Source organism: Podarcis raffonei, chromosome 1, assembly GCF_027172205.1.
Source record: "Podarcis raffonei isolate rPodRaf1 chromosome 1, rPodRaf1.pri, whole genome shotgun sequence".
Taxonomy (NCBI): Eukaryota; Metazoa; Chordata; class Lepidosauria; order Squamata; family Lacertidae; genus Podarcis; species Podarcis raffonei.
The window spans coordinates 33776088-33801556 of record NC_070602.1 but is presented as its reverse complement, the minus strand read 5'-3'; the positions used below and the strand labels follow the sequence as shown (position 1 = coordinate 33801556).

General features: G+C 40.8%; 1 protein-coding gene across 15 annotated transcripts in view; it reads right to left on the bottom strand.

Moving 5' to 3' along the window:
• Nucleotides 1–25469, bottom strand: part of RALGAPA1 (Ral GTPase activating protein catalytic subunit alpha 1) — a 128231-nt gene that overhangs the window by 29066 nt on the left and 73696 nt on the right. For 8 of the 15 annotated variants that reach the window (XR_008329315.1, XM_053380224.1, XM_053380220.1 and 5 more), the window contains 7 exons: nt 22745–22813; nt 22030–22164; nt 21024–21207; nt 13874–14738; nt 11867–11938; nt 9436–9574; nt 6288–6443 (listed from right to left, as the gene is read on the bottom strand). Coding sequence is in view for 14 of the 15 variants with exons in the window: in XM_053380224.1 (XP_053236199.1) it covers nt 6288–6443; nt 9436–9574; nt 11867–11938; nt 13874–14738; nt 21024–21207; nt 22030–22164; nt 22745–22813 (1620 nt within the window). In the remaining variant the exon portion in view is untranslated. Of the gene's footprint in view, nt 1–6281; nt 6444–9435; nt 9575–11866; nt 11939–13873; nt 14739–21023; nt 21208–22029; nt 22165–22744; nt 22814–25469 lie in introns of all 15 variants that reach the window. The other 7 variants (XM_053380223.1, XM_053380227.1, XM_053380231.1 and 4 more) reach the window with 2 other exon arrangements.

Genomic DNA, 25469 nt, shown 5'->3' with positions numbered 1-25469 from the left:
CCCGGGGGCTGGATGCGGCCCAATCGCCTTCTAAATCCAGCCCACGGACAGTCCGGGAATCAGCATGTTTTTACATGAGTAGAAAGTGTGCTTTTATTTAAAATGCATCTCTGGGTTATTTGTCGGGCATAGGAATTTGTTCCGCAAAATATAGTCCGGCCCCCCACAAGGTCTGAGGGACAGTGGACCAGCCCCCTGCTGAAAAAGTTTGCTGACCCCTGTAACAGGGGATGAGCCCCACTTGTACTGCTCAGCAACCCTGCCTACCCGCCAACCCCTCCCTTTACACCTTGCCCAATCCTTTCTCCTGTTATAGCTCGCTCGCACAACCCTTAACTTTCTCTCCTTCATTCCCCTCCACAACTAGTGGTGAGGATGACAGTGCTGGCAGTGTGGGGAGGATGTGGATGAAAGGAAGTCACGTGGAGGCAGCAATAGGGAGAGAGCATGGCTGGTGCTCTGGGAACGATACAAAGAAAAGCTGCATTCTAAAAAGCAACCTCTCTGTCTCATATCAGCAGCCAACTCCTTCACCCTCTGCCCTGAGGGTAGCGCTGGTGCTGGCAGGGGGAGCAGGATATTTGCTGGGGAACTGCCCTGGACTGTCTTGGCTGTTCCACTGGGATCCTGGTGCTGGGGGTAGGGAGATTTAACCCTTTGACCTTCCTGTGCTCCTGATCTCAGTCGAGCCCCCTTACCTGCTATTTGCATTAGAGAAAAAAGCCTTCCACTGGAATTTTCCCATGCAAATAGCAGGCACAGGTTCCTTATATGGACTGGGACTGCAGGGAGGGTAAAATGCCCCTTACCCTGGGTCCCAAGGTAAGATGTAAGGTAGCAAATGGAACTTTATCAGCCCAGGCCCAAGGGTACCTCCAGAAACTTAAGAGGAAGAGAAGGAAACAGTTGTGGGGCTTTCTGCTCCAGGAGGTTCACCAGTTGCCCTACTTACTAGTTTTCAGAAAGCAGGTTTTATTTCAGTTTGTTTTTATATGATGCTGATGGGTGTTTTGATCTGCAGCTATTTAGTCTAAATCTGACTTGTATGATATACAAGTTTTTGTGTAGCTGTTGTCACACTAGGTTTTTGTTTTTATTCTGTGGCAATTTTATTGATTGTGTAAACCACTGAATACAACATCACTTAACAGCAACATCAGCAACAAGAAACAAAAACACAAACATCTCACAAGATGTTCAAATGTTGAAATACTCAGCGTTTAGGGGAAGACTGTTGTATTTGTCTTCTGGACTGTGCCTGGGTACTATCTAATTGTGATTGTAGCCAATGCCTCTTTGCCCTGACCAAATACAAGACAAAACTTCCCAGAAAAAAAGGGCTGCTTCTGCCGCCACCACTGCTTTTCTTTTATAACTTCTCTTTTCACCACTGATAGTTCTTTCTGCAGGAAGGGTTGCTACCATAATGTCCAGTGTCTGTGACTACTGTAGGTAGAATGGTAATCTACAACAATGAAGATTAGTTTAACTATTTCTTCTGCTACAGCACAGGGTTACAATTTCTACTCCATCACTGAACAAACCAACAAATTGGAAAAGCAGAGATATCTGAAATTTCATTTTAAAAAATCGAAATACTTTAAAACATTCTTACTTTATAGCCATCACCATGTGTCAGCTTTCCTAATAAGTTTATGTTAACTGAATACAAAAGAAATGTGAAATAAATATAACCAGAAGGGACGATCAAATCTAATTTGATACATTAATGTCATATGCTGTACATGTTACAATACCAGCCAGAGTTAATACTAAGCTGCAGGCTATACTGAGATTTCCAAATGGCAGATTGTTCTAAGTGATACGAAGTATAATTGAAGTAATAAACGATAGTAAAAGCAAAGAACACTGGCAGGAAGAATTCAAGTATTTACTTAAAAAAATTAAATAAGTTAGTTTTGGAAAGAGAAGACAACTGAAATAATGCAGGGCTCAATTTACAGAAAGTTCCTTTTATTTATCTATTGCATTAACCCTTGAACTCTTGCCAGAATTACCAGTAATGTGTAGAACCTACTGATCTAAAGAACGGATGAGAAAAGACATTACAACTTCCTGAAGGCCATGAACTAGCTAAGGGTTTTGCTTTTGTAATTCCAGTTCTGACTTCAGGAAGCCTTTCCCGTGCTAAATTGTCAAACTGCTTTTAATACCAGGGATAGGTGGTTGAAAAGTGATTTGTTAGGGGAGAGAAAAAGGAGTCTGGAAGAAAAAAGAGGAAAACAAAGTTTTCTGAAAGCACATGTGTTCCTAAGAACTGGGACTTTATCTATGATAAATCTTCAAAAGCAGAAAAATAAAATCATACACATGCACACACATAATAGTAGGAATCCAAGGAACCCAACACATCAAATCTGGCATACAGAAGGGGGATTCATGCTTAAATGTCTCAAATGGCAACTGTCCATGAGGCATAGCAAATGGCTTTTGAAATTAAGGGCCACTTCCAAAAAACAGCTAGTTATATAAAATGGGAGTGTATTGCTCAAAGTAATAAAAAGAGAAGGCCCAAGCCCTTTAGCATTCCTACCTCAGATATGTATGGCATGTAGTTCACTTCTAAAGATAAAATTGCTTATACTCAAGGGTGGTATTCATTTAAGTTTTACTCGTAAGAGGCCCATTAAAATCAATGAACATGACTAAGGTTCATTGATTTCACTGGGTCTACTCTTAAAAAAACTTAGTTGAGTACCACCCCAAGTGTGCATGATTTGAACCAGAGGTCCTGATTCTCCACTCCAGATGTGTACAGACTGATTGTGAATATTCAGCAACTAGGGAAGCATTTTTTTACATGAATGATTCTTTCTTCACTTGTACCCTGTTATTCAAATCTGATAACTAGGCTGTCTAGAATTCCCTCTTTCACCCCCATCGAGTCTCTAAAACCTGAAATGTACATTCAGTCACAGAGTCCTCTTAAAGAGTCAGCATTTGACTGTACCTGAGTAAGTTTTATCCATGCAGCTTGGAAGCAAGATATTGCTTATGCAGCTTCGCTAGCTCCTTGTCTTTAGCTGTGTGAGCAGTAAAAAAGGCTCCAGCTTCAGAAATGAAGCTATGCTTTCATAAACTTGTATAAGGAATTTGGAGTGGATGACGCGGTGTATAGAAAAGATTACGGGCTTGGATGGCAGGGCAGCAAACACACCCATGCTCCTAAATTAGAGTTGATACGAGTGAGATGGATAGACCTATGGTTTTTGGCTGCCTCGTGTGGTGAGCCACTAAACCACAGGTTGGAGCGTCTACATGGGCAGTGAACTACAGAACTAGTTTGCCTACCCAGTATGGCCACTGGATCCTCATGGACAAGAAAGCAGGAAAGATAAGTTTCCTGCTCCAGTTAAACCTTGCATAAATAACAATGTATTTGATGGGTTTCTGTATTCTTTGGTTGTTTTTCTGATCCTGTCTTGTTCTTCAAGTCTTATCTTCTGGCTTCAACATTTAACTATGAATTCCTTTCTCCTGGTTCATGGCTCATCTCAGACCACTACTTATGGCTCAGCCTTGACACAATAATTTTCACAGGAGAGTATCATGTACGAGATGATACACGAAAACCCAGCCTGTGCTTTTAGATCTGTGATGGCTGTTCCACAGAATGAAAGAAAAAAGGAGGGAAGGGGAGAAAGACAACTCTATCCTTATTCAAAGATGAAGCTCACTAGATACTACTTTATTATTACTATTTTAAGGAAAAGTTTGATTGAAAATGTTTCAAAAGAACAAATATGGAAGCAAGAATGCTTCTATATCTATGTTATTTATTAAAAATATGCACTGATTTTGCAGGCAGAAAAAAAAATCTAAGAGCATAACCTACAGTGCACTGAAATCAATGTTATACTGAAATTAATAGAGCATATGCCTTTGATTAAGTCCCATTTATTTCATTAAGAATTAAGTTTCCCCCAGTTCAGAATTGCTAGCTACAAGTAGAAGCTGTGACCTACGCACCGTCATAGGCCACTGTCTACAACTTAGCTCCAAAATGTGGAAAATAACCTACATGAACATCTAGTACATGGGAAAAAGGGTCCAAAACTAAAAGCTTGCTTTCATTTATGGTAGCCCATTCATGAAGTGTTGCACAACAGAAGATGCACAGGACTGGTTTGGGTTATAAAAAAAGAGCCACAGTGAGCCTCAGGCTTGTATGCTTCCCCCTTCTCTGGCACAACTGTTTGAAAGGGTTTGTAAGTTTTCTCTTCAATGTTAGACTGACCCTTGACAAACTGTGGTTAAACTTAACTATGATTAGTTGAAACAAGCCAATTTCAAGCCACTGTTCCAACTAACCATAGTGAAGGTTAACCACAGCTTAGGGTTTGGATGACATGTTGAACAGAGGTCATTTTGAAACCGAGAAATGTAAAATCATCCAATGGCTATGCCACAGGAAAATGGTGCAAACATAAAGCACACTGAGGCTTGTTCTTGTAAGGTTAAACCATGGTTTAGTGTTTCATATCTTAATGCCAACCAAGGCCTGAATGCACTTTATGAAGTGCTGCCTAGCTTGGACAAGGTCATCTTGAACAGTTAAAAAAAATATTTAGCAGTGTGGCACAAGTTTTCAGGATACGAAAGAAAATTTTTAAAGAACGAAGTCTATTAAAAAATAATAATACAGAAAATTATTTACAGGATGAACATAAAATGAAGAGTCATCAATAATTGAAGCTAGCCAGAGGCATAGCTATTTCTCTACACTAACTGTTGACGATCTAATTCAATTACAAGTATTAAACTCCACGCTGAGGTCAACTGGCCTCACTTCCTCCAATATTACACTTCAACCAGCGCTCATTAATGTGTCTGCTGAATGGATTAGCACATCTGAAGATATATGTACAGAATAGAGAGGGCACAGTCTAATGATAGCCAATTGTTCATTTGTAATAGGGCAAATGTTCAAGGTCTCAACTTATTACCACTAATGTGGAATTTATTAAATTTAAACAAGGGGAAAAAATACCAATGGTGCAGAGCAGTTTATTCTTAGGGAGGTTTGAAAATAGCTGGTACTTGCTGATCATAGAGGTTGGCTGCAAACACATTTAATTATTGCATACCTATATATTTAAATGTTTCATGTTACATATTAGATGTTAAGCATGAAGGGTGCATCCTCTGGCAACTCTGTGGGATATCAATTTCTAAATACCCTGGATTTTCCAGTTTTATGATACATTGAAGGTAGATAAAGAAATGGGTGGATAGTCTGGAAACAGTTCTCTTTCATACCTTTAAACATATGTTGCTTCAAGCAGGTTATACTGACCAACTTAGCATATGACTCCCTCAGCTGAAAGGTATAAGTAACTTGCTGAATCCTATCCATGATCGATATAGGGGATTGCAATTATTCCTCATGAAAATTCAATTCAGAATGGGGGGAGGTTAATATTTCTGTTTGTTATTATGCTATGTATCTCTGTGTTTTTATACTGCAAACTGCCCCATGATGCTCGGATGAAGGGAGGTCTAGTACATTTTTATACCACCCTTCATCTGAGGATCACATGGTGGTTTACAGAATAAAAATTGTGTGTATGATAAAGTCTGAGTTGATTAAGACCCAACCTTGTCCTTTTGTACATATTCCCTATCACTACAACAAATAGCTGAGCGAGATCTTTAGACGGGCCCCAGAAGATCACTGAGATGGTTGAACTTAACTGTAGCCCTATCCTAGAATCTCATGAATTGAGGAGTGGGGCTGTGCTTGCAGGACACTCCCACTCCTTCGCATTGCCATCATTCAGCACTGCCACCCTCCATATACTGGGGCTGGGATCTGAAGCAGGAAGCCTGCTCTGCAGATGTGTAGACTCCCCCATGTGATTTAGAACTCTGTAAGTCATTGTGCTGGCAAATAGGGCAGACAACAATATTCATACCTCCTTCTTTCGTCTTCCAATATATATGGAAGTGTGTACACTGCTGAGTGCTACAATGCACTACAGAGCCCTCTCTTATTGAAAGGATCAGCTGAAACAGGTTGGATCTTTGTACCAAAGCTCCTTTATGATAGGAAGCATCCTTTAAATTTATATCAGACTAGTATACTTCTTATCTAGAAGCACCAAGATACTGTATTGACTGTGATGAAACGTGGCAGAGTTGATTTGTCAACAGGTATGAACAGCCAAAAGCCGCAATAAGATCTCGAACCCTTGAATAAATTATTTGTTCTTTATTCCCTGGTCTTATTATCAACCTAAAGGATAAGGTAATTTCAAAACACCTACCTTTTTTGTTAAGGAGTCATCTGAATCAGAAGGCATTCTAGTTGATACATGAAACATTACTTCCACAGTAGAGGTAGCAAAATATGGAGTGGTCAGTCCAGTGCTTTTGTTTTTTTGCAACCCTCCCATAAAACCACAATGGTTTGTGAGGTTCACCTAAAAAGCACAGAAATCATTACCACATTAGAAAATGCTTAATATCAAGTCCCACACATGCCTCTCAGAAAAGCATATAAAGCACTCAGATGTGAACTGATCCATTGTTACCACTTTACTGCGTTGAAGTACCAAAGGATCCTAATTACCGTATTTTTCGCTCTATAACACGCACCTGACCATAACACGCACGTAGTTTTTAGAGGAGGAAAACAAGAAAAAAATATTCTAAACGAAACAGTGGATGTATGATTTTTGTGGTTCATGCTGTGGCCACAGACATGTGATCTGACGGTGAGTTTGGGGTAGCCCAATGCAAAAATCCTGAGGATCAATGTGGATCCATGCTAAAGTCGCCCTCAAGTCGCAGGGGCGCTGGGGGAGTGAACGGGAAGCAAGAGAAGGAGAATGATGCCTCACATACACACAGAGACACACAGAGTATCAATCCTAAAGTCGCAGGGGCGCTGGAAGTCGCAGGGGCGCTGGGGGAGTGAACGGGAAGCAAGAGAAGGAGAACGATCCCACACACACACACACACACACACACACACACACACACACACAGAGTATCAATCCTAAAGTCGCAGGGGCGCTGGGAGAGCGCAGGGGCGCTGGGAGAGTGAACGGGAAGCAGGAGGAGGAGAACGATAGCTCAAGCACACACACACACACAGCCCCTACAGTGGCTAATCCAAAATCGGACAGCAAAAAACTGCAGGCAGGGACAGAGAGCACGGGGTTGTTTTAAAGCAGCCAACCCCGCTCTGCTTCTCTCCCTCCTCCCCGGCTCGGCTGGCTGAAAAGCTTTGCTGCTACTTAGCAAGCTCAGTGGGGAGGAGAGAGGGACATAGAGCACGGGGTTGTTTTAAAGCAGCCAACCAGACAGGAGCCGCTTACACTCATGTAAGCGGCTCCTCTCCTCTCCCGCTCTGCTTCTCTCCCTCCTCCCCGGCTAGGCTCGCTGACAGGAGCCGCTTACACCCGCTTTGCTGTTTCAAAGCGAGCCATGGACTGCTCACGACTGCAGCAGATTCCCCCGCCATCCGTAGGCATTCGCTCCATAACACGCACAGACATTTCCCCTTACTTTCTAGGAGGAAAAAACTGCGTGTTATGGAGCGAAAATTATGGTAACCAGAAATAAACAGAAAGCCAACCAACTCTATACAAGCACGAGAGCACCCCAACATACTTGACACATTAGTACTTTCAGTTTCAGAGCCTAGAGGAAAGAGGTTTTAGGAAGGAGGATGGCAAAATTGTGGAAACACTATCAGAATCATTTCTATGGCATGTTTTAAATGTGAATTCTATGGTGCCAAATGATTATTCCTATTTGCACCATTAACACATGTATGGAGACAGAAAATAGATGGCATGAGGCCTGTCTGATGGTTTAATACATCCCATTTGCCGAGAAGACAAGACCTAAGAGACCAATGAAAGGGTCACCTCCATGTGCCCACAACAGGGCATGCCGTCAGCTCATTCCAAAGGAAAAAGAATTTATTTTCTTTTAATACTGAACATATGCACGGAAAAAGAAGAGATTGGAAGAAGAAATCCTTGGGAGCCATTGACTAGTATTGAACCCAATATTTGTTCAGCAGGCATGCTACTAGTTGAAGACTTGCCATGTAATTTTTATGGTTCTGTTGGTGGACTTTTTGCAAGGCACCAAATGCAAATTGCATGCCTGGGTAAGGGGCCTTGATTTTCCCCAGCATGCGCTGACACAGCACTCTTGGTCAGGCCCAAACACTTAAATGTAGATTACTATATGGCGCAGATACACATTGTGTTTCAACCTGTGTAGATGGGATCTGTGTGGGATGCGGATGTGGTTTGCCACAAAAAGCAGGGGACACTTCTTGGACACCCAGGCAGCTCTTGTGTGGCCACTGCACTGGGTTTTTGCCTCATTGATTTGTTTACTCTTTTCCTCTATCCTAAGGCATGTTCCTAGCCATGCTCTTGATTACAGAGTCTGTATAATTCTGGCAAACCTTCAAATACACCATCACCCTGTATCTAGTGCTTCCAGGATTCATTTGGCCAGTAAATAAGGTTCCAGTTTAACTATCTGAGAACTTGGATGATTAAAACTATTAAGCTTTGAGGAACTTGATGGAAACATCAGGTGGGGGGGGTGTGGAGACACTGTAACCCTAGAGTACTGAAGAGGGCTTTGCTCTGGTCTAATCTCCTCTGCAGTTATTTCCATCGCCACATCAACATACACACAATTAGGTTCTAATGGCTGCTTTCAACTCTCTGGCTGTTGCCCTGCTGGTACTTTCATTCATGGCATGCAGTGTGCCACCTCAGGTTGCACTAGCACTTCTAGGCGCCAGAGATCCCAGCTGGAGGATAGCTATCCTTCAGCTATCCTCTTGTTACCCTATCTAGGGATAATGGTAAGATATCTGAATTGCAGCATTTGTGCAGTAAGATGGAGCCGATTTTCTCCTATAATTACATGATATTTTGGTCCTAGATTCTGAACAATCAGGACCAGTAAGCCAATCAGATACTATCTTCCTACCACTGGACACGAACTGGCAGATTTCACAGACATAATTGCTGGAAGGTACAGCATATTTCTGAGAGATTGTTAGAATGTTTGTGAAACCAACTTCCTCCTATCCCCAATTTCTCATATCCCACCACCCAAACAAGAATTTTAAGGGAAAAGTGACCTAGGGAAGACTATGAATTCTTCCTTTTATATCACTTTGAGAGTCCTGATGGAGAGGGGGTGGAAATCCCACTTCAGGCAGCTGGCTGGCATCCTCAACTTTCCATTCTCCTGAAAGCTCTGTAAACAACTTGTGAACCAGGCAGAATATCAACTCCTGGACAAATGTTCTAGCCTGCAGGACACAAGAGTTCTTTCTCACCAGTCTTTGGATGAATTCCTCAGTAGCTACTATTATAATGGTAACATACAGTCAACCTGAATTACTACAAAGAACAATAAAAAAGGTACCTCCCAACCAAGGCCTGCTACAAAATCCTCATAGGCTTGGCTTCCTCCAGTATTAGTAAGGATGGAGTGTTTGTCCTCTTGTCCCTCAGCAACATAAAATACTGCGATTTTGTGAGTCTCTCGGCTGTAAGACACAGGACTGCAATTACATAAGAATGTACTCTGAAGTCACTAAAGAATGAGATATGCAAACAGAAAAGGGGCGATAACTGCGAAAAAAGCAGTGCTAGTATGTCTTAAATGCTTTTTCTTCTAACATTTTTACACTTATCACTTCCTTTTTTCATTGAAGGTATGCTTATTAGATTGGTTTCCTTTAAATGCCTGCCTATACACAGCAAGCCTGTAACTTATGACGTGGTTACATTCCAGGGATTGCACCTAATGCCAAAATTGTGTATAGTCAAAACACACTGGATTCAATGGTGGGTGGGACTATTAAAGTCTTTTGCCCTGGATGCTTGCCCCCTTTCAATTTTTTTGCCAAGTTCATAAAGCTGAACACTCATGTTAAATGTACCGTATTTTTCCATGTATAAGAAGACCCTATCTGCCTGCGGACTGTCTCGCCAGAGTGGTGCATGCTCTGGTTATCTCCCGCTTGGACTACTGCAATGCACTCTATGTGGGGCTACCTTTGAAGGTGACTCGGAAACTACAACTAATCCAGAATGCGGCAGCTAGACTGGTGACTGAGGGCGGCCGCCGAGACCATATAACACCGGTCTTGAAAGACCTACATTGGCTCCCAGTACGTTTCCGAGCACAATTCAAAGTGTTGGTGCTGACCTTTAAAGCCCTAAACGGCCTCGGTCCAGTATACCTGAAGGAGCGTCTCCACCCCCATCATTCTGCCCGGACGCTGAGGTCCAGCGCCGAGGGCCTTCTGGTGGTTCCCTCATTGCGAGAAGCAAAGCTACAGGGAACCAGGCAGAGGGCCTTCTCGGTAGTGGCACCCGCCCTGTGGAACGCCCTTCCAGCAGATGTCAAAGCGATAAACAACTACCTGACATTCAGAAGACATCTTAAGGCAGCCCTGTTCAGGGAAGTTTTTAACGTGTGATATTTTACTGTATTTTTGGTTTCTATGGAAGCCGCCTAGAGTGGCTGGGGAGGCCCAGCCAGATGGGCGGGGTATAAATAATAAATAATAATAATAATAATAATAATAATAATTATTATTATTATTATTATTATTATTATTGCAAAAAAAAAAAGAGGCAAAAATTGGGTGTCGTCTTATTCATGGATAGTGAATGCAGAGGGGGCAGCAGCAAGCAGGAGATCAGAAGCGGCGATTGGACAGGTGATTGGTGGCTGCGGCAAGGCCTGCTGATGATTGGCTGTGGCAAATGGGCAGGCGACTGGCGGCTGTGGCAAGTGGGCTGTTGGTGGCGGCGATTGCGCAGACAATTGGCGGCTGCAGCGAGGTGTGCGATCAGCAGTGGCAAGCGATTGGCAGTAGCAGGCAGGCGGGTGAGCGATTGGCGGAAGTGACCTCCCCCACCCCCCAAAAAAGCTAAACAACTTAATTTCGGGTTTAAAAATAGGGGGCGTCTTATACATGGGGGCGTCTTATACAGTACATGGAAAAATAAGGACTTAAGTTCATGGCTCAGAATAATGGTTCGTATGCAGTTGCAATGGACAAATTAGGGGGTAACAGAGGTGTAAGGAAAACGCTGAGAAAGTTAAGAACTCTTGAACTTACTCTTACCCAGGTTTCCTCAAACTCGGCCCTCCAGATGTTTCTGGGCTACAACTCCCACAATCCCTAGCTAGCAGGACCAGTGGTCAGGAATGATGGGAATTGTAGTCTCAAAACATCTGGAGGGCCATGAATATAGTCGGCAGATATGAACACACAGATTTCAGTAGCAATTCCCCATACATAGTAATTATCATTGAAGATATGAGCAGGCAATATGCTGAAATGCTACCTGTTTTGTTTACTGGTAAATTGTTCAATAAAAGTAGAAGCTTAAAATAAAATAAAAACCTTCAGTACTCCTTAATTTGAGCAACTGCCCTCCAAAGGAATTATTCGGTCTTGAGGGAAATAGTTCTTCCCTCGCTTCTTGGAATACTTCACCTGCAGTCAGCTCCATTCCCTTTAAAGCAATGATGGTTTAAGCAATGACTTTATTCCACAGCTAAGAAATTAACTACTTTTAACTCTTTTTACAGCTTTATGGCTTAGACTACCAATAAACTGAACTGAATTAAAATTAACTACAGTGTAGGAATTAACACCTCAATCCTAAAGACAATTATTTAACAGTAAATCCTGGAAATTGATAGAATTCGCACCCTGATCACAAACACCATTTCTTGAAACACATGCTGAAGTAGAAACCATTAGCTACAAAAGCATTTTCAACAATGAGATGATTTAACACAGATTAAAAAGGGTTCATAGCGGGTAACTTGCCATTGTCTTGAATCCAAATTTCTAAGTTCTCGAAGCAGCTTTTCATTTTTTTTCAGAAGATGAAAGCTCCTCCTAGATAAGGAAATATAACAAATGTTTTCATTGCCTGTGCAATGACAGATATAGGACAGCACAAGGCATTTTCAATTCCATTCATGCAATCTCCTACGGTTTTCTTGCCTTTTGTAAGACATTTTCCATATCAAAGATGAATAGATCTTTTAAAAATAATATATACATATAGTTATTTTTTTATCCCAGGTGGTCTTCTGCATCCTTGTTAGTGACTTGAACATAATCCCCACTTCATTCCCCTTCTTCCCATTTAATCTGGAGGGCTGAACAGGACTCCCTTTGGTGCACATAAAGCCTGCTCTTTAGTAGGCCAGGCGATAACTGCTTAGTGATAAAAAGGTACTTCCATGCCAGCCAAAAAACACAACAAAAAACACTGAACTGTAGGCTGCAATATAACAGAGTAAGCAAAGCCGAGAGGTTCCCCCAGATTAGCTATAGAATTTTAAAAGCCTAATGATGTTACTGTAAAATAGCTATCTTCCACTTACTATTTGTACTTCTGGCACTGCTCATAAAACCTGTGAGCGGAGGACTCCTAAGAACAGTGCCAACAAAAGAGAATAGTCTGCTTTGACAAAAATAACATGTCAAGGAAAAGGAAAAGAAAGAAGTGGATCTGCTGTAGAAATTTTTAGCTCACTCTCTCTCATAAAAAACAGTATGTTTTTAAATTGAGATTTCTAGATTTTTGTTCATACACTGATGCTTCCCCCAGGGAAATACTGCCCATAATAGATGGGTTAATTATCTGCTAACTGTATTAAAACCCTTTCATTTTGGAACCTATGCAGAAGTAAATAATTGTAAATGGAAAAAATGCTTTAAAACGTTTGATTTATTAGCTCTTGATTCACAGTCAAGATTACTTAAACAGAAGAAATGGCTGTTTTTTGTTTGTCTGCTGTGTGATATCTGCATAATATTTCAAGGAGCAGTCTGCTAAATTTTCTTATGCCATCATTTTACATATTGTCCTAGAAGCTTACACATAACCCCTCCTTAAAAATAATGTCCATAAAAACAAACTGCTGACCCAAACTTTGAAATACGATCAGTCTTGACTAAGAATAAAAGGTGTTAAAGGCGCCATATAGGAGTTCAGACTAAGAACAAAGAAGGGCAGTCCGCTATATAAATCCTAACCAAACTCTGTGAGGGGGGAATCAGTACAACACAAAAAGCAAAATGACCTTCCTTCCTCTGCTGTCTATAGGGAGGGATGAAAATGATTTTCTGCCAGTCTGTTGCAAGTTTATCAGAACACTTAACTAAATTAAGCATTGTCAGAACATTTAATAACACTAAAAGCAATTATAAGCTGCCCTTTAACAAGACAAAACACAGTTAAATTTTAATGCGACAACTGTGGTGATGGTCACAACTTAAGATACCTTTAAAAGGAGATTAAATAAATTAATGGAGGATAATGCTATCAGTGGCTACTAGGCATGACGGCTATTATGCTCCGTCCGGAATCAGAGGCAGCAGTTGCTGGAGAACAACAGCAGGAGAAGGTCCTCATGCCCAGATCGGTTGACCACTGTGTGAAACAAGATGCCAGAATAGATAGGACTTTGGTCTCATCCTGCAACGCATTCCTGTTTTTTTCTTAAGACATTAAGGGAGATATGAGGCTACTTCAAAAAAACCGCAGTCCTGTATCTCCTTCTCTGCCCAGCAGCCCCTGCCCCAAGGTAACCTCTGATAATACAAAGCATGTCATGTCTTTGATTTACGCTACCCTTGCTCATTTGCATGGGAAAAGTCGGTGGGTCAGGGAAGTGATGCTCTGTATTAGTTGAGGAGGACAAATGTGCTGCTGTTCTTTTTAGCAGCCACCACGTTTCTCTTATAACATCAACTTCAGTTCTGAACAGTACAAACGAAAGAGGAGCTAGTCTTTAACAGTGAATAAAGTTATCTTTTTACCTTTTATCCCAAGAATTCATTCCCAGAATACTAAGAAGCAATCTGCAATAGTAAAATGACGAAGAGGGCTTCTGCGGAGTTGGCTCATCCTGCTCCATAGCCTTCATATTTAAGTCACTGAAGTGCTTTTCAACAAAATCTCTCTCTTCCGTATGTTGCTTAAGGATTGCATTAATTACATCATGTTCCTGCTTCTCTGAAACACACAGAGGTTGAAGAGCAGGAACATTGAGCGATACACCTGTCCTCTGCAAGCACTCTGGGCTAGCGATTCCTATATACTGCAAGAGCTCATCAAGGACATCCTCTTCGTCCCTAATTGTGTCCCATGTTGGTACAGTCTCTCTACATCTTTTTTTTACCTGGAGTGCAATTCCATCCTTTACACATACTTCTTCTACATACACAGTCGGTTCTGACACATCTTCTGGCTTCTCTTGATGGGGTAGTGAGAGGACAAAAGAAGTTGGTTCAGATAAACCACAAAGAGGTGGAGGTCCATACAGAATGGCAGAATCCCAGGAATATTTGCCAGAGAGATCACGCACTATAATTCTAACATTTGAATTAGCTGATGCAAGCCCAGCAGACAAACCGCCTCCAGGCATGTTTTCTTCCGCTCGGATCTGTATACAGGAAACTAAAGTTGTTCTGTTTAACACAAAGAACTGCAGATTGGGATTCTCAAAGAGCTCAGGAGAAAGTTCAAGGCTTTCACTGTAAGGATTGTCGTTGTTTTCACACACTTGACTCGTGAGCATAGCAGGTCCCCCACTCATGGGATAATGGCCTAAATGGTTTACCAAATGAGTGATCACAGTGCGAGCTGCCACAGAGATCAGTCCTTGTTGCATGTGAGATTTTACTGCAAAACAAAGGGCAATAGATTAAGTTATATAGATAAAAAAAATTAAAATGCTGGTTAGGCACAAAAGGAAACATTTAAGTCTGAGGAGTTCTGAGGTGACCTGCGTGAAACCAGAGAACAGTCACAGTGAAAAACACATTCCCCTAGGGATCATGTGCACTCTCAAGCAACAGGAACAAAGAAGAAAAGAAGCACTTCGACGATCCAGTCCTAGGATTTCTGTGCCAAACAATAAACGCAAAACAGGCAGTGTTATGTCAATGATGCTGTTATTATTTATCATTTCAGAAGTGCCTAAACTTTACTAAATACCATACTCAGTCCCTGCTCAAGGATTACAAGTGAAAATGCACAACACAAGAAGAGAATGGAATGGAGAGAAAGAGAAAATTCATGCTCCAATTCTTAAAGTTACATAGCTGTTCTTATAATGGTTGCTTGGAATAGAAACAGTTCAAGGAAATGAAGCGCCAAATGGCTGCTGGTCTCTCACCCGAGCCAATTTCAATTGCCAGGATGTTTGTGTTATGAAAACACAACTTTGTGAATGGTCACAGTTAATAGCGTAATTATCACCGTCTGTTCTCTCCTGGCAGCACCACCAATGCCACATACCAGGACAGTGAGGGGTGGGGCAGAGTGGCAGTGAAGTTGGGGCAGTGCAGGTGCGACCTGACAGGCTTGATTGGTGTGCCTGCCTTGCACCAGTAAGTGCAGGTCCTGCAGCGCTGCCCTGATGCCCGCTTTTGCTTTTACTATGCCCAGACTTGCACCCCCAGCAACTCAGGATAACATTTCAAGCACCTGATGAAGTGGACTCTTTCCCATGAAGTCTTATGCCATAATAAGTTGAGCGATCTTTAAGGTGCCACAAGACATGTTTTCCTGCAACGCTCTAACACAGAGCTACCCCTCTAGAATTCAGAGTATCACTCTGCTGGTACAATCCACTTGCAGAAGACCCCCTACTTTTAATGGCACCAGACCATTTTGCAAAGGTTCCATACAAAGCCTATTTAGAGTACCATAAGAAATGCATATAAATGACTATTAAACTGCTTATGTGATGAAAACAATATTATTTATACCGCGACCAAATTCTATTATTTTATTGTTTAATGACTTTATATGTTGCCCTTCAGGGCAAAGCCCTCCCAAACAGATAGAGAAAAGAGAATTAGTTTCCTATACATAGCAGGATAATTCACTTTATACACAAAAGCAGGAACATTATGCTTCCATATAATTTACAGAACAACCCACCAGGCAATGCTTCTAGTAAAGACCCCCAGTGATCATCCTTTTACTCATCTACCTGTGAACCATTCTGCCATGCCTACATACCAATATTGTTTTTGGCGTCCAGGTCACCCCACCCTGGCTCCATCTCCCTCCAGGAATGTTCTGATTTCTCAGTCTATGTAACGTTATTCTAATGGATGGAAAGATTTTGGAATTTCAACAGCACTTTCTTAGCCACTGTTTAGACTAACTGACTTTCTGTTATCCAGAGCCCTTCTCTTCTACAGGACACACAGTAATCCAAGAGGCCACGGAGAATTATCTAAGAACAACAGAGGGGCTTCTTCTTCCTTTCCCTCTGATGGCCTCAGTAATGATAGCTGTTAGCTAGAGGGAAGGAGGCTCTCAGCTGGAGCTGTACCAAAGAATGATGCTTCTTTTCCTTACGGTAGCCCCCAGCACGCCTGCAAATCGCTTCCAGAGAGTTGGGGAATCCTCCCGAAAATATTCTGCACACAAATAAAACAGCTGAGGCTTTGTGCAGAGAGTTCTGGAGGAGGAGTGGGATCTGGACTCAGCTCTTGTCCCTGACAAACAGCTGGTTCACAGGATTTTAATATTGCTAAAAGGGAACTGCATGCCTATCTTCAGCTGCTCAGCATGTGCTCCTATGGATTCAGATAAGGTTATGCCAAGCAACTCCCACTTTTTGGAAATTTTAATTTAGAATTTTGTCAAACATTTAAGGAGGGGTAGCCAATCTGATGCTCTCCAGAATCTATGGACTACAACTCCCACCATTCCTGGCTGAGGTTGATAGTCAAAAACAGCTGGAGCACCCCATGTTGCCTACCCTGATGTAAGTTATTTGAATTTAATAATTACCTGTAACACAGAGATTATACTAATGGTACATTTCTAGGTTTCACAAACAGCTTTTTGAACCCTTGAATCCAAATGCATGGTGCCTTGAAAAGCGCTGCCCATACTTTTATTTTTATGTAAATTCTAATAGAAGACCTCCTGTTGATTTTCTCCAATGATAATTTCCAAAAACTATCAGTAGCAAATTGCAACAGGGTTTCTTGCTTAATTTGTGTAGTTTGTGCATATTGTCAATGCATGACAGCTTCATGAGTCCATCTGACTTTTACTTTTCAATTGAGTATACAAGATTATCTCTGTTCTTCAGATGTCACCCACCGATTATAATAAAAGGATGCAGCTCAGAGAGAGACAACACTGTTAAGAGCTAAATGTTAAAAACCAGGGAGTAACTATCTCCGAGACTCTGGTTGACTGTGAGAGATAGCTCTGTCACCCAATCCTCTTTTCCCCACAGTACTTCATTGCTCACTCAGTCTTCTCATCACATCTGCACTGGCATAGTGCTATTCATACCATTTACTCCTATGTATGACTGGCATCAGTTATAATAAATTTCTATAACTTCTGGATTTTAATAGTGCTTAAAACCCATTAATATATGATGAAAATAAAGGTGCCAGGAGTCTTTCTCAGTGCTGGCTATTTAAGTTTTATAATTTAAAGTTACAAAATATTACATTTTATGTAACATTAAAAATAACATCACACTCAAAAAAGACAATCACAACATACATAGCAGAAACACGACGACAATTCCCGAAAGAAATACTGAAAGGCACCCAGTAAAAGAAAACAGGAGGGTAAAAACAGCATAACCCTACACTTAGAATTCAGCTCTATACCCATTTACTTGGGGATAAGGCCCATCCAGTTTAGACACTTAATGCAGCAGCTCCCTGCATCTATTTGTGCTGTCCAGAAAGCCTGACAGCAGCACAATGAGGAGAGGATCCGGTGCTGCAGCCCCACCCCGCCAAAGTGGCTTCTGCTTGCTGCTTATTTGGGTGCACTGGAGCATTCTGCACAGCTGGGGTTTCCTCAATAGCAGTGAAGTCCCCCGCACCCTCCAACGGAGGCTGGCAGATCTGGACAGGGTTGGGTGGACTGATACCTCCACCTTATCTAACCCACACCAATATTGTGAATCAGGGGTATGGATTGCTGTGCCCCTTCTGAGTAGACATCTGTTACATTTTTGCCATCAACCACCAGCAGACTCAAACTGCTTAATGAATCTTCTGCCCTACATGTATCATGAGTAGTATGATTTGATTTACTATCAGGTAGAATGACAGGCAGAGGCAAAGTACGTATGTTCTTACTCATGTAGTTAAAAGGTAGCAAGGGCTCAAAAGCAGATGTGCACAAGCCTTTCTGTTAAAGAAGGCTTGTGCATCTCTGAAGCTGGAGGACAATTCAAATGAAATGTATTTGCCAGTTTAGTAGCTGACAATCTGCTATCCTTTCAAGCGTGGCTGAAATTTACTGCTTGAGGCAGCACGTTTCATGGTGGGACCAGCTCTGCTGCCGCTGTTCCATCCTTTTCGCTGATATTAACTCCTAGAGTTTCACATGTCTATTGCACCATGGGATTCAATATACTTGTTACTGGGTTTCAATGAGTTCTTAACAGTTATTCTTGGGTTTCAAGGCATACTCATCTGGAAGAAGCAACAGTATGCTTCACTTAGTACACCTACTAAAGCTCTTCCTTCTATTTGTCACCATGTCCACTTGCCTGTTTTGTAGAAAAACAGGGTAGCTGAAATTTCATAGTAGTGCCTCTCAAAGCACTCTGCATTACAAGAGCTTTTATCCTGAAACACTTCTGTATAAGATAAAACAGATACAAGCATCCAAGCATCAAGGAAAGTAGACAGACACAGGGAGGTGATGGCAAATCCAAACTAGGGTGCCCACTGTCCTGGATTCTTCAGCTTTAGTATCCTATAATGTACCTCAGTTTAATGGAAATGCACCAAACTACCTTTCCATATGCCTGAAATCCCTACCAAAACTCAGTCTCTTACAGGCAAGGATGTGCTATATTGAAAAGAGAAATGAGACTGGATCTCTCTCTTTCATGAAGTATTCTTCATATTACTGAATGTTGGAAAACCCAGTGGGCTTGCATCAACTGGATGTCTTGGGACTGGGTTATCATAGAGTCAACAAGACATATATAGGACATCTGGGGTGTTGAACTGGTTCAAAGCCCTGTACCTAGCCACTATTGCCACATATCCAGGATGTATTTCAGGATCATACATTTCATGGATCATACAATCCAGCAATTGCAACAATTGATGCCCTGATGGACCCAGTAAAATGGTCAGTCACACCAGGCAGCTAAAAATAAGGGGAAGGGGGAGAAGGGCTGACCAGAAAGAGGGGAAAATGAAGAGCCAGGGCTCCATCTAGGCTTGGGTCTTGCTTTCTGACATGATTTTACCCCTGAGTACTTAAAAAAGGTTTCTTTTCTCAATCGCTCTTAAGAGTTCCAGGAACTACAGATTGCTGGGGAATAGTGAAAAATACTTAGGTGATATCTGATATCAGACATACTCAGACGAGACCTACTGAAATCAATGGACTTGTGTAAGAAGCCCATTGATTTCAATGGGTACACTCTGAGCATGAGTAATGTTGGATACCATCCTTAATATTTAATACTGCTAAACCAGCACTAAAATCCATGGAACAGTAGCTCATTAATCTGACCCAACTTCCTTGAAAATTATTCTAAATGAAAAAAGTTAGGTTACTAACTTATATAAAACAACACCACATACATAAATTTAGGGCTTTAACAAGAAACCAGAAGCATTAGTCCTGTGGGGAAATGTACAAATGAAGGATAGCAATGCTAAGGTTTTGTGCATGAGACATTCATTTAAAGAGTGGGGCGGGGGGGAGCTATTCAAGGTTGTCTTTTCAAATTGCCAGATTAAACAAATCACACAGCATTTGCTGCAAACCCATAATTACACATTATTATAGTATACAAAAGCAGAAAGGCACAAAAAGCTACTGCAATTCTCTACACTTGCAATGGAACATGTAGGGGAAGTTAATTTTGGTAAATACTTTAAATATTAGCTTTGCATAATATGTATAGGTGAAACTGTAATTAGGGCAGAATGAATCCTTCGATGTTTCTTTCATTCTGACCCTGCAGATGATTACTCTTTGCTAATAAGACCACAGCCATTTGACAAAAAGCCAACTACAGTACCTTGCTTCATTCTTCAGTAAATTTAATAATTACCGCTCCTCCTGCCAATAGTTCTCAAATCAGATTTGTTCAATCCAATACTGAGCTTATTAGAGGACAGCTCTGTGTTCAGAATTCTTTGGCCAAAAAAGTACTTGAAGATGATGAAGCATGCCTTAGACAAGGGCACAATGATTAGCCATTTTCTCCACATAAAAAAAAACAGCACGGAGTCACTACAGACCACAAAATCACCTGCTGTTAGCACACAGCTGCTACAAAAAGGTTCTGCATTTATCTAGTCCTTAATGCCACTAAGGAAGCCTAAAGGGAACAGCTTAATACAGGAGGAGAATGACACTACACAGAATATTTGGTATCAGTATTAAAGCCTATCTTTTCCAAATTTCCGTCCACCAGGACCATTTGATATTTGCTAAAAGAAAAAAATTCAGCTTAAAACTTCTTGCAACCTTTATTTCAAGGTGGTGTATTTACTGAGAAAAAAATAAAATACTCCCAACATGGAAAGCTCTTCAGGAAACAATGAACCTTCACAAAAACATTTCTTTACGAATATAAAACAAAATGTCAACTTTATATTAAATTGCTTTTATCGGAACTCAACTATTCTGTATCTGGTTGTTTGGAAAAGATTAAGATAATTCCTCTAAAACCAAAAAATTATACATAATGCTAGTTGTTTGCAATGTTGCACAGAGGGCAAAAGGACCCATATTAAATGGATTTTTATGTACGTATTTTAGTAAACAGAGTTGCAATTGCTCAAAATTACACTGATTTATTCCACATTGATTTAGCACTATCTGGAGATCATAATGGCATTAGATGTAATATAAAATCCACACTTTAGAGACTTCAGTATTGGAAATCTACATTATTTGGTCAAAGGGAGGTGTTCATCAAGGCAAACAGACCTTCTGTGACTGGCTGGAGTTTTGACGACCGTTCTGAATCTGGAGAATGTAATGGCTCTGGCTCCTTGAGACTTTCCAAATGCATAAAAGGATCATAATCAGAAGATGCCAAATCAGATAGGCTCACAGGAAAATATTTGGGGTTGCTAAAGCACTGAGATCCATAAACACACCCATGAAGGACCTAAGAAGAAAAATGAAGTTTAACATAAAAGTATCAAGAAAGCAAACAAACAAAAGAAATAAAAATAAACAGATTGGACACAGTAGTTAGTTAATTAGTTGGTTTTTAAATGCTCCAATTTTCTGTTTTTACTATGATGTTTCACAGGTCTGCCATTAGATGTAATTTAAAATACACACTTTAGACAGACATTTCACTATTGTGATATGTACTAAAGGTACTGACAATTATTCTACCCCAATTGCATGTGTTTAGATTTTCAAAATGCTCTTCATAAACAGAGATATGAACCCCACATGCAGCCACTTCTCTCCTTCCTTTATGCAAGTAAGTGAACAAGCCAGGAAGTTAACTACCATCTCCCATTAAGTCCAAAGTAGGATACTATATTCAACAGGTTCTAAACAAAAAAGGATATGAAGCCAATGATAAACCATGGTTTGTTAGGGAGCCATTAACCATAGTTTCCCAGTTCAGATTCTTTTCCTGGCTTGTATGAAGAGAGGAACAAGGCTGCCATATGCAGTTATATAAGGAATGGTCATCAGATTATGACCACCAAGGGAACTTTTACTGGTTATCTGAAGTGCTATTTTTCATATTCAATGCCCTTCATGGCTTAGGAGCTTGGTACTTGGAAGGATTGTCTTTTTATGTGACAGCCTTCTGAAGTTGCATATCTGTTTTGTATTGTTAATCTGTTTTGCTTGTTTCTTCCAAACTTTTTATTCTTCTCACCTTGTTAGTAAAAACTTTAAATAAAAAGTAACACACCCGCACCATAAATCAAAGCAGGGGAGGGGGGGGAGCAGCAGCAGGTACCTTATATATGCAATTGAGAACAGATTTTTCCATTTTATCGTTTTCAGATCCTGAAGTGTGAACAGGTTGCAACAGTGTCTTTAAAGGCAATGCCATTATCCAGTCCAACAGACAGAGAAGTAGAGAGACCACCAGCTGCAACAGAAGGATTTCTAAATTACAGCTAACCATAAAGAGGAATCTGCTTACTCTCTGTTTTTGTCCTTTCTTAATTTAGTCTCAGCATTAATCTAGCTCAATGGTAGCACAGTAGTTTGTATATTATGTCCAACTGGTTTGGGGGGGGGGCATATATGCCAAATGTACATGGCATGAACACATTAAAAAGTCATCTATTTGAGTGTCATTAGGAGAGTTCAGCACAACACTTTTAACTTTGAATGGAATACACCTGTTGCTAACAGCAGCAGAGTGATTAAAGGCTACCTAATACAGAAAGAAGAAAAACAGATACATCATGTGGCAGCCTGTATATGTTTTGAATGCTCAAAAAAAGGTTATAGTTTCTTGCAGGAACCAGTCACTTCAATGAGTCTTTATAACTATTGGATGGTATCCACACTGTACATAAGCAGAAAACTCCAGCAATAGGCCATCCCACTCCAGTCTCTCACCTGCAGCTCTTGAAAACCCTGGATATAATCCACTTTCTATTGCAAAGAAAACAAATGGCTGGGACCAGTGATATACTTAAGAAAGATGACATAATTCATACCCTCTTGTCCTGTTCGTAAGAAGAAGCTTCTGTACTGGGCAAGAGATGAGTGATGGTTGCTATCAGGATCTATGGGAAATAAATTTTTGCTGTTACATTTCTACCATTTTTATACTTTAAATAAACTGTTTAATCCATTGGCAGACATACTTTGAAAAACAGTTTTTGGTAGTTTTTGTTTAGCCTTTGTATTTTAAAACTTTTTCTTAGGTTTTCAAGAATATATACATAAGCAGAGGAAGTTATGTCCTGAATAAAATAAGCTGATACAATTGCATCACACTGTTATACTTCCCTCTGCAAACATACCCAGAACCACTATAATAAACAGACAAACAAACTAACTGAAGCAGAACTAACCCCCTCCCTGTCCCCTGCAACACTTTGGTTCCAAGTGTCATGAGAATGTCCCATTACTCTTCAGCAGGTAAGTGTAGCAAAGAAATAACAATTTACATGCAATGCATAATACATACCAAAACATATTAAATCTATCAAAATAACAGTTTACTTCAAGATGTTTAAACCCTCCTATGAAGTCATTTGCCTTTTGATCACTATATTGGGTCACTATATTTAAATACATTTCCACATTAAGAACATAAGAATGTGAGAACCATGATGGTTCAAACTAAAAGCCTACTGATATAGTCTAGTTATCTGTTTCCTACATTGGCCAACCAGCTGGTCTGCAGAAACATATAGCCTTGACCAAAGTGGAGGTAGAACATACCTGCCATGACTAGTAACCACTGATAAGTCTTAGCATCCCTGAATTTGTCTAACAGTTGGTGGCCATCAAAACATCTTGTGGAAATGACTTCCACTATGCACGGTGTACTTCCTTTTGTCTATCCTGAATCTCCCAGAATACAGCTTCACTGGATGAGCCTGGAATCCAGTATCATGATGAGAGAGAGAAAGTTTCACCTTCATTATACCACCTATAATTTTATACATTGGTCTATTCCCACTTTTCATTTTAGTTTACTGGGGTATAGAAAATGTCTATTGTGTAGGGATTTATGATGGCTGTCAATGCAATCAGTTGTTTTGGATCATCCTTGCAAGTAAATTAATCAATGCAAATGGTTATTTTTCAGCTGTTATAATTTCTTATTATTAGTACAGACAAGGCAGCAGTGTTTGTTCCAATTCAGAGTGTTCCCACTCCACCATCACTTAGCAAGTCATTTGTTAAGCTCTTTGAAGTCTTAGGCTGCAGTTGTGAAGCTGCTTAAGAGCCTGAGTAATTCCAGAATCGAAGCCTTTAATAGTTGCTGCTATCAGTACTGGCAGAATTGATCTTTAACCACATTTGCTCAGAAGTCAGTTCCCTTGATTTCAGCATGCACTTAGAATTGGTGTTTGCTTTATTTTATTGCCCTCAACTGCTTGTAGTAAAATCTGTTGCACTTCACTGAAATCTATTGAAATATTCCTTTCTCATGCATATTATTGTGCCCAAACATATTTATCTGTTTCCACCAGTGAAAGACTTTATTTTTCAAAAATAAAAATAAAAAATTGCATTCTGTTATGGCACCTGCTTCAAATTTCTCTTTTGGGTGAGATTTAAAATGTGAGGGCCAATAGAGGAGGTGGCTGTTACAGTGTGTTTCATTTTATTTATTTATAAAATTTATGCACCGCTTGATTGTAAAAAACAAACCTCAAAGCACATTGCAAAAAGATAAAACAATAAAATCAAACAGCTGCTCCTCCCCAATCAAGTAAGTAAATAAAAATGCTTAAATATAAGTAGAAATTGTAGAAAGATTTTGGCAGATTTTTTCTGCGCATTTGGGGGCAAAAGAGAGTAATTTAAAACAACTGTTGTTGAGACATTTCATTCCAAATCTGCTAGACTAGAGCCAGACAGAGGATGATGGCAGGTGGGCGTCCTGCCTACTCCCAACGTAAATCCTGGCTACACCCCCACTGGCAGGCTGCATAGTAGCTGAACCTGCTATTCTCAGGGTGCACCAACAGTTATGTTAACACAAACTATTCCGTACCCCATCAAATTGATCAGGGTTTAAATATGATAATGTTAAGTAGGGCACAGACATTGGATTGAGGCCATTTTGCTTAGCATCTATTTAGGTTTTCCTGGAAGGAGCTCTGTGTTATTAGTATTCAAAGTGGCAATGAGGATACAGGAAGTGTTGATGAATATACAGAAAGAGTGATTTAAGGAAGCCAAAGAGCCAAACAAAACTGCTTATGAGAAGGGAAAATGAACACAAATATACCATTTAGGTGTTCACATGTTCATTCCCAAAGCTTCGGTGCTGATTGGAACAACATTTACAAGATGACAACATAGAGTGTGCTTATTAGAAAGCTTGCAAAATAGTGACCATCAATGGGGTATGTTCATCCCCGACCTGGCCACAGTGATCCATGCGATGGTCACCTCCAGGCTTGACTACTGTAATTCGCTCTACGCGGGGCTGTCCTTGAAGCTGTCCCAGAAACTCCAGTGCGTGCAGAATGCTGCAGCGAGGCTCCTCACGGGGTCTCTGCCATGGGAGCATATTCACCCAGTGCTTTTCCAGCTGCACTGGCTCCCGGTGGAGTACAGGGTCAGATTTAAGGTGCTGCTTTTGACCTTTAAAGCCCTTCACGGCCTAGGACCCTCGTACCTACGGGACCGCCTCTCCCGGTATGCCCCACGGAGAGACTCAAGGTCCATAAATAGCAACACCCTAGTGGTCCCGGG